The sequence below is a fragment of the Myripristis murdjan genome, chromosome 15 (genome assembly GCF_902150065.1).
Source record: "Myripristis murdjan chromosome 15, fMyrMur1.1, whole genome shotgun sequence".
NCBI lineage: Eukaryota > Metazoa > Chordata > Actinopteri > Holocentriformes > Holocentridae > Myripristis > Myripristis murdjan.
This window is the reverse complement of record NC_043994.1, coordinates 13,721,895-13,732,176: the sequence shown is the minus strand read 5'-3', so window position 1 is coordinate 13,732,176 and position 10,282 is coordinate 13,721,895. Positions and strand designations below refer to the sequence as shown.

Genomic DNA, 10,282 nt, shown 5'->3' with positions numbered 1-10,282 from the left:
TTTTTTTTCTTAAGCCGCATTTTGCACAGTGTGATACCAAAGCCAAGGAAGAATGGGGATGAAAAATGCAAAAAGTGAAGGAGTAATAGGATTTCAGAAGCCATGTTCTTGGATTCAAGTGTACATTTTTGCAAAGCCTTCTAAGGCTGTGAGTTGGTTCAAACTGTCCAATTTAATAGCATTTTAAAAGCTAACACTTAAATGTTTCTAAACTGAAAGTGGATTAAGAGGGGTGGCGCTGAGCACTAGTGGAAATAACTCCTACAACGTGATTGGTGCAGGCACTCAATCTGCCAGATTCCTTGTCTTCCAACAACTTACTGGAATGTCTCGTAATCTTTTTTTTTTTTTTCTTTTGGGCCATTTCTGCTTTACTAGTCACTCTGAAGAGAGACTGAAAAGACGGGGCAGAGAGAGGGGAGGACATGCAGCAAAGGGTCTGGGCCGGACTCAAACCCAGGTCGCTGTGGATTTGCTTCAGTATTATGTGGCATGCCCTCAACACAGTGAGCCAAAGAGGCGCTCTGTCAGAAAATGTTTGTATTTTTTGTATTTGGATTTTGTTTGTTAGAAAATTCACTTTTGCTTGGGTATTCATATTAGAAAATCAAAAAAACGAATACTGTTTCAAACCTGGGAGATCTGCATTTCAAGCGATAACATTTTCATGAATATCAGTACATTCAGAGACAAAATAACATTCTTTGATTTGTCATAATTTAAGTGTTATGTGGAGGTTTTTGTAACAGTCAGAAACATGCACTTGAGTGCACGCTTTGGTCTTCTGGTTTCTTTACTTAAATACTGTTTATGATCTGGAATTTCTTCATCAGAGAGGCAGGCAGTAAAAAACATTGGGTGCATAAAAATTGCATTGGTACATGGTACAAGGCAACACAGTATTATTCTTCAAGATTACATTTACACCTTTACTGTTTCATAAACCCCTAAACCTCTTCAATAACATTTCACTGACTTGAAAATGAAGAACCTGCCTCATTGTCAATGCATGACTGGAGTCTACCTGTGCCTCGTCTCTCTGAGAAGCCCTCATATGCTACATCCCCGTCAGGCAGTCTTCAAGTGTTTCTCTGACAGGTCAGTGAAACTTAGAGGAAAAGGCCTGAACAAAGAAAACAACGTTTGGAGGAATTGTCTGGGGATGACTACATGGATGGAAAATAGACTGCTGTAAACCTTTAAGGGCAGAATATAGGATTTTCAGGAGTAGTATATCCCTTAAAAAATGTATAGACTTATGCAATAAACCCTCTCAATCATCTGCAGAGACCCTGCACTCTGTCTGGATTTTCTCAGCATCCTTGTATGAATAACCATTTATTACAAGGTAAGAACTACTGTCAAGCAAGGAAGGAATGGCCAATACTATAAGTTTTGAAATCAATACATGGCCATTACAAAATTTTAACAGAGTCCTATACACTGACAGCAAGCTGGATCCAATATGACGTGCCAAGCGGGCACATGGTGACACAGACAGCAGCTGCTCAACTGCCATCAGAGAGTGGCAATAATGTAGAGAGTAACAAAAGGAGTCACTATTCATATTTAATTCAGGACACCTCTGGCCTGAGGTACGAGCAAACTCACAGCTGCACTTATTCACTCTTGTTTTGCTCTTGTCGCCCTTTGTTGATCTACAACTCCAGTTGCATTTTCATATGATGTATTGTGGGCGCGGGGGCATCATCTCTCAGACAATAGCTGGCATTCGAGGCAATATTCAGAGTGATCCAACCATATGCCCCCGTATCCATAATCATTTTACTACACCCTCTGCGTACCCAGCTGTTGTATGCCTATCTAAAGCCATCTGCCCATGCATAATTCCTAGAATTCCCATTGTTAGCCACACATAGATTATCAAAACGCCTTGGAATAATGCAATCCGGGGGGACACAAATGCTGGATCCATATCGCATTGATTTCCCATTGCAAACTGAGAGTTGGGGGGGCCAGCTCTATTAGTTACATTTGCATATGTGTCACATCAGTCTACATTATTCACTGACAGGCCTACTGGGTTTCTGCAATATGTTATATGACACTAATAAACCTCAGCTAGATACAATCACACAGCAGATTTCAAAGATCTCCCTTTCTATTCAGTAACTCTCCCATAAAGCGTGCCTGATTTTGTTTTGAGCACACTTGGGAAATGGTAGTAGGCCATGAGAGACTGATATGCAAAGACTCTAATATCCGTAAAGCCTTGTATATATTGCACAACTAAAAGGCAAAGAGCCACTGTAGCCACTGATGGATCAGGGCCGATTTTTAGCTATAACACCACATGTTTTTAGTATTTGCTTAAACTCACCCCAAGGCCTGGATTTTCTAGTTTGCACCTTGTATTGCAAAAAGGAGGTGGCATTCTATTGTGTCAGACAGACAGGTCCGAAAAGGTTACACAGATGTTTAGTATATGGCAGTATATCCACCAGCCAATAGGATGTTTGGTTGGGAGATGGTGGTGAAAAGTAGTGACTTGGGGAAGTGGCACTTAATGCCCTTAAACTGTGTGTGTCCATGTGGGAGCGGGGGTGAGGACGAGTTGCCACTGCTGCTGTCCACACTTCTCAGATAGCTGCAGTAATGAGGCTGCTCACATGTCCTGCTCAGCTCCAGCAGCGCCGCACTTCAGCCGGAGACAGAGGCACATGTCAGCTCAACTGCCAGCTCAAAACCAGAGTTTTTATCACTTTTCAAACAGGATGGACTCAAGATTCATGTTTTTTTTTTTTTTTTTCTTCCTAGACAGCACAGATGTGATCTGTAGCACAGACGTGATCTGTAGTGTCACGGTACAACTATATCACTGCTCCTATTTTGGGCACGCCGTGCAAATTCAGCCAGCACGCTCCAAACCAGAGGCAGATCTTCTAACCTCACCGTTACTCAACCACAGAATGGAAAGAGGAATGAGGGCTGGGAGAGAAGCTTGGCCACAAGCAAACATCCATTTTGTGCAAAATACCTTCTGATCAAGCGGATGTGACCAATGCCCACTACATAAACAGTCAGTATATTTGATTTAGGTTGGTTTTTGGGGAGATGTGTGCCCCAGGTCCAATACACAGTGTTCTAGTAATGCAGTTCGCAGAGAGCTGTGGCTAATCTGGGCGTGTGGTGTGAGAGAACCGCAGAGAGGGCTTGAATGTCTATTCGTTTGGTGTTGGTATGATGGATTTTCATACATACGAGGAGGGGATTACCTTCCAAAAGTAATAGGTTTCTGATGAGCGAGGGTTTTCACATTCCTCGTTTTCTGGACAAAGGCTGATATGGAAACCTATCCACTGGGTTATTTTGGTCTCTTGAGTTTGGTAGCTGTGATCCTTATGGAAATCCAACCAGGCGTATCCAGGGATGGTATCAGCAGTACCAAGCACTGTGCCACAAGCAAACTGCTTTTGGCACGCTGCCAATATAGTCAACAGCGCAGACTATATTAACTTAGAAACTGCTTTTTGCTTAATGCATTGAGCTATCTCATGACCAATATGATTTCTCATCCCTCTTTATTCAACCAAATCCAATTGGATAATGCGTTCCAAATAACAACAACAAACAGCATTGAAACGTCAGTCATCAATGAGCCAGTTGGTTCAGTCTTCAATAGCCTGTGAACCACAGAAATGGCAATATGTACTATGTTGCGAGCCTAATTTAAATTATTTCAATAACCACTTAGCCAAATCACTAATTGAATACTTTGCCTCAGTCACTGTTTTTGCATTTCTTAGAAAAAAAAAAAAAAAAATTCTGTTCCATCAACGAGCCGTAACAAAAAGCAACATGAGCAAACACCACTTGCTGACTCGTGTCATCCATATCAAAGTGAAGCCTAATACTCAAACCCAGTGTTTGACCTCTGTATAATGAGGACAGTATCTGTAGGTGGCACCCTGACGCCCATCATCCTGCTGCTTAGCTCTGTTCACACATGCACACTCCCTGAGTTTTAACAGTTTAACAAAACTCGCCACGCTCCTGTAGTCAATGAGTCACGCCTGGAGACTCCCCGAAGAGTTTCTGGGCTGTCTGAGGCAGTGGTCTATCACATCGTTAAGCACGGTGATCCATTTCCACGGCAATATTTGGATCTTTGGGCTCTGGGAGAGACATGCTGGCACGGCACAGAGTAGCTGATAATGGGAAAAGAGAAATACTGAAGAGAGGAGTCGGAGGGAGGAGAGGAGTAGGGAAGGAGAAGCAAGGACAGCAGGAAAAGGAGCATGGAGAGAGGAGCACAAAAGACAAGGCAAGGAGCGCCCCAAGGAACAGAGGAGGAGGGTGAAAAGAACAGATAGCAGACGGAGTGTTTATCTGAATGAGACACAGAGGAGAGGGATGTGGGGCTGCGATTGCAAAGACAGATCACTGCATTCACTGAAAACATGAGGTTTACAAAGACAAATCCAAACTACAAAGTGCTATACAGCATCTTTTGATTTTACATTTTGAGTTTCTTCCACTGTTTTAAGATAATGATTTATAAAATCGTTAGTAAACTGACTCATGCTACCCTGTGAATACACTTGCAGCAGACTCAGGAAACCAATAAAACAGGCAATTTCCTGACTAGGGGAAAGCCAAGCCAAACTAAAGAGCACATATCTTTTCATCTGAATACAAACAATTCTGAGAGCTGTCTTCAACCCTTTGTTTCCAATTGATTCAATAAATACAATTTATGAGCAAACACAACATTAGCACCATGCATCAACACACATATATGTATATAAGTGTTAAGGGAAGATCACTCCAAAACCCAAAGTCTGTGTAGCGCACACACAACAGCCGAGGTAATTTGGTGAGTCCAAGAGCATCGATCAAGTTGGTGTCTGTGTGATGACATTATCAAGGGAGCCTCTCAAATTCCACAGATCTCTTCTCATCCAAGCTGATCCTCGTATTGCTTACGGAAACAGTCTCCTACAGGGAAGAATTCCCAGCATCGCTCCTGGTACATTTTCCACACGTAGGATTCCTGGCAGAGTCAACAGATCAGTCACATATTTTGAAGTTATTACTGTGCCAAACTATTGTTGCCTGTTCTTTGATTGTGTCCACAGAGAGTATTGATCAAATTTCAAATTCTTAAATCACCTGTCTGTTGCCATGGAAAAATACTTCATAATAATAACAACAACAACAACAACAACAACAACAACAACAACAATAATAATAATGATAATAATAATATTTTACAAACAACCATGAGGCAGTTTCCTTTGTATTCACACCTGAGAAATATACCACATTAAAATAGCTACCACAGTATAGGGCTGGGTTCCAGGACAAATGGGGTCAAGTCAATTTGAAACTTGTGCCCACTTGACCAAAATGTCCAAGACTGATAAGAAATATAATATTCTATTCTATTCTATTCTATCAATGAATGAATGAAGTGCACAGAATGCATCTTGAATGTGATACTTTCAAGATGCATACATGTGTGCCAAAAAATAATATTAAAAATAATAACAATATATTTATAAATCCAAATTATTTTGATCAAAAGGAATATTATTTAATATTATTTTAATATATATTTATTTTGATGCACAATATTCCTTTCACAATGACTTAAGTGCAATAGGCACTTTCACTGCAACATAAAATGAAATCAAATACTCTCCTCTCCATACAACAGGTCACAGAGGATGGTGGGTAGTGGGATAATGGGGGAAAAAAAAAGTCTTATGATATTATAATATTCTTTTTAAATGCACAGGATCATCCTATGGCTATGGTGAGTATTCAAAAATTTGACACAATATAAATGCAATAGGTGCAGACTAAGTTTGATATCTGTCATCAAGGCTCCATACTTTTGATTTATGACTTAAATATTGCATTGATATGAGAAAAATTGCAGACATGATAGTGGAAGCAGTAAGAATAAATGCACATAACTGAAATGCCAACTGCAAATACGTGCTACTCAGCAAACGCATGCAAACAAAATTATGATATTGCAAAAACTGGATGCTACTTAAAAGTTTGAGATTACGACCTGCCAACTGTAAATGAATGATAAACTAAATAAATAAAATCACGATTTACTGTAGAATAGCACAGATTGCACATTCCAATTTTATGATGCTCATTATCATAGAAGGGTTTATGCATGCCTGAGAGTGGGTGGCTTTTACGAGGGACTACATGAATGGAGGCTCTGTCTATCCTCACTGAAAAGGTTAGACTACAGGTTTGTTATCACCATTAAAAATGTCAGAATTAATGAGTTGTTGAGCCGTGAAGGGAGCATTGGGGAAGGAATGATTAAGGACTATTAGAAGTGGCTGTGGAAGAAGCATTGTTTAAATGCCCTAAATGCAACCCCCTAATTGAGTGTTAAGATTTGAATCATGCATCAAATAAAAAAGTAAAGAGACAGCTATTGTACCTGTCCCGTGTGTTCTGTTTCATCCTTGTTAATGAGGTACATCACAAAAAATCTGTCAGGACACAGAAGAGAGAAACATCTAGCAACTCACAGACCTCCCACTCATATTTCAGCGTTAAAAAAAAACAAACAAACCAAAAACCTCCCACAAAGTTATAGGATTATGGAATGAGAAAGTAGAAAAAAATCTTGAGATTTTATAAACACTACAGTAATAGATACACTCAAGCTGCTGTACTTTCTAGTAAAATTTAACTGAAGTAAACTGGATGGTTGATAGGCTGGCTAGCTGTCACATAAAGCAACAGCTTCTCTTTTCTTGACTTACAGGCCGCAATAAGGTTTAGTATCATGGTTCAATGTCATGTTCAATGTCATGCTGTGTCTGCAAATTTGACGCCTGATTCACAACCTCATCATCTGACAGTGGTAAATCACATTGAAACATCTCAAGATAATTGATACACCAGAGATAGTTCTCTGGATACACATATCAGCTAAGACTAAATTAAATTATGCAGAACAATAAACAGGCTCACAGTTAAAGTCTACATTATAAACCCAGCTGTTGAGGATGTGTGAAATAACTGTTTAATATTTTATACCAAGGACAAGTATGAAACGCAAACAACAACAAACACACGCCACAATCTTGATTAACACCCTACATACTGTGCTGCACCTGCAGCCAAATGGATAAGTGATTTATTATGGTAACAACACATGCTGAGCTGTCTGTGAATGAGCTTTTTACTTTTTTTCCTTTCTTGCAGCATGCTTAGCAAAGTTGTAAAGCTGGGTGACAACATGACATTTTAGTAATGACATCCTGCTGTCACTTTTACTGTCTGCAGAATTATCTGATGAGACTACCTACGTAATACTTAAAATTTAACCCAATGGATGAAACTCATGAGCATGTATCCACTTACAGATAGTTGGCCAGGTTGTGCTCCTGTAGAGTGTGAGTCTCGAACCCATGAGGGACTTTATCAAAGTAGTCACTCCCTATTCCACATATAAAACACTTGGTCTGCATAGGGAGAGAGGAAGGACAGGTAATGTTTCATGCAACAGGTCTGGATGAGCATACTGTCATGCAGTGTACACTGGTAATTAAAAATCCCAAACTTTAAGGGCGGCTTAAAGCTAACCCTAGCTTGGATGTGAAACATGGAACTTAGACCGCTGTCTGTGTCATCTGACAAAGGAACCTGGTGAATCCCATAAGACACGACTGTAATAAAAAGCAACCCCCTTGATCCAGGATAACTCATTGCCAGTTTTTATTAAGATACAGAGGATCGTGTCTATGGAAATATTACATCTGCACAGGAAAGGATACCCTTCATACTATATCCTTCAGTAATACAAAATATCTCCTTATCATCAACTCCTCATTACTTCATAATATCACATATTGCACAATTACAAAACTTGCTAATAAGAGATAATTTACTGCAGCTTGCCCACACAAGCTCAGCATGCACAGATGCGCACACACACACACACACACACACACACACACACACACACACACACACAAACTTTATTAATTCATTCTTTTTAATATCACTGGATTTTCTTTCAGTTACTTCAATGTTTACTTATTACTCGCTGTTGTTCTGTGATTTGTTACTCTTTCTTCATTTTTATTTTGTTTGTACCGTCTGTTTTGAAATTACAATATGCCAAGCCTGTTTGTGCAAGTATACCAAATTAGGAGGAATTTGAACTGTGTGATCATTTGTGATAGCATCAACCAGTAATTACGAAGAACATTCCTGTCAAAGACAAATGCGAAGTAAATAACTCTGGGTTTCTAAACAAGACAGCAAGCACAGCTTTATTTGCATACCACAACATCTAGCTCCTACTTATCATGCAGCAATTAAACTCCCATTTTCTCAAAACTCTGCTAGTGTGAGTGCAAGTGTGCATCTGAGAACCAAGACGGCAAAAGAAAGAGAGACAGACAGAGCACATACGGGCTGAGAAAGTGGAGGACAGAATAAGACAGCAAGTATTATGCCTCACTTACTGTTCTTACTCATGCATTTAGAAGGTGTATTTAATGGAAAAATGCATAATTTTCTATTCATACAGCAACATTTAAATTGGCTCATTTAGTGAGGATGTTTTTCTCCCACTACACTCACTGTAATGATTGCCCTATAATTATCCAGGGAAGATTGATAATGGTATCCTCTCATTATGAGCCAAATGCTAGGATTGTTTGCTCAGACACCAGTTCCCACAACAGCATCCCAATCTATGTTATCTTGTACACAGTTTTGATTTATAAACTTAAATTACACCTGACCTCAAGCTAACTTAGCTACTGACCTCAAGTTACCTTACTGCCAAATCACCACTGTTAGATTGTGCAAAAAGAGAAACAATAAAGATAGCCAAACAGCCAAAGGCATGCTTTATGTTAAGTAAATCTGTATATTTAGGCTAAAACACACATCCTTTATATTTATCATTTATCATATTTAACATCCTGATTTAATAGCCTGTACATACTGTGCAGGCTACAGGTTTGAAAGTCCATACAATACAAAACAGGTTTATCCTGGCACTTCAATATGTAAGCATTTTATCATTGTATCTCATAGCTAAAAACATGTGCTATCTGAAGCTCCTCCTTCCAAATTTAAAAATCATGTGATTCTGTTTGATTTGATGAAAACAAGTTAAACATGGGACCTTTAAAGTTGTTTGTACTTCAGCTATACTATGTACAGTATGTATGTGTGTGTGTGAGAGTGCGCAGTGTGTGTAGGTCAGGGAATGAGAAAGTTTCATCTCTCACCTCCATATCCTCTTTCACTTGCTCCTGCTGGTCACGAAGCTCCCCGAAGGCATCGATTATCAAGCCTGTGAGAAAATGGCACTTAAATGTTTGTGTTTATTGTGTGTGTGTGTGTGTGTGCGTGTGTGTGTGTGTGTGGTGTCACTGACACTTAGCTATCTGGTGAAAAAGTGAGCTGCATTTGTGTAAGACAATCAACCTCACCCTGGATGATGGCCAGAAGGATGACGATGACAAAGAAGAAGAAAGTGATGTCAAAGATGATGCGTTCCACTTCAAACTCATCACCAGCAGGGTCCTCAATCTCATCTCCGATGCCTCCACCAGCACGCACACCAACATACATATGGAACATATAGCACTAACCAAGAAACGAGAGAGGAATGCCACATATTTTAATTTATTCGAGCCACCAGAGAGGCAATCTCTCCAGCTGACTTTTGGTGAAGTAAGGAGAGAAGAATCATGTTGTCCAGGAAGGGCTTTTTGCACTGTCTCAATAAAACTTTAAATAAATAAATAACTGAATTGATCTATGGATTTCCTAGGACTGCCTCTGCTAGCTGCAAAATCTCTGCAAAACATTTTAAAACTTAGAAGCTGATGCTATTTCTATACAATTTCACAGATGGGTGAAGTTTTAGCCTTAGATAGCTGATGTGCTCCACTGAATTTTGGTAAATGTATGAGCCAAGGAGAGAACAGGCAAAGTGACGAGGAAGGGATTTTTGTCTTGTGCCTCTAAACAGCAACTAAGGATATTTTCAGCAAGGTAACTGGAGAAAAACAAGACACAAACTGACTATTGTTTTTTGATGATTGATGCAATGTTGGCTGAAAACATTTTAAGGAACACTCAAAATTTTGTAACTAGTACTATTTTTATGCAAGTTCACAAAGACATTGAACAATAGAGAATGATTATCGTCAGATTCACATTTTTGCCATTTTGCCTTCCATTGGTGTGAAACAGTAGCGCTGTCGTGATGGAAAAAGCATTGCAAATCCCTGCTGCTAGTTATTTTGCT

At 39.5% G+C, this 10,282-nt stretch overlaps 1 protein-coding gene across 1 annotated transcript in view; it reads right to left on the bottom strand.

The window, feature by feature from the left end:
- Positions 1-4,253: 4,253 nt before the first annotated feature.
- Positions 4,254-10,282, bottom strand: part of LOC115372917 (ryanodine receptor 2-like) — a 74,557-nt gene continuing 68,528 nt past the window's right edge. Inside the window, 5 exon segments of the mRNA XM_030071081.1 lie at positions 4,254-5,014; positions 6,437-6,488; positions 7,369-7,469; positions 9,255-9,319; positions 9,459-9,615. Of these exon segments, the coding sequence (XP_029926941.1) occupies positions 4,919-5,014; positions 6,437-6,488; positions 7,369-7,469; positions 9,255-9,319; positions 9,459-9,615 (471 nt within the window). The 3' untranslated portion in view covers positions 4,254-4,918.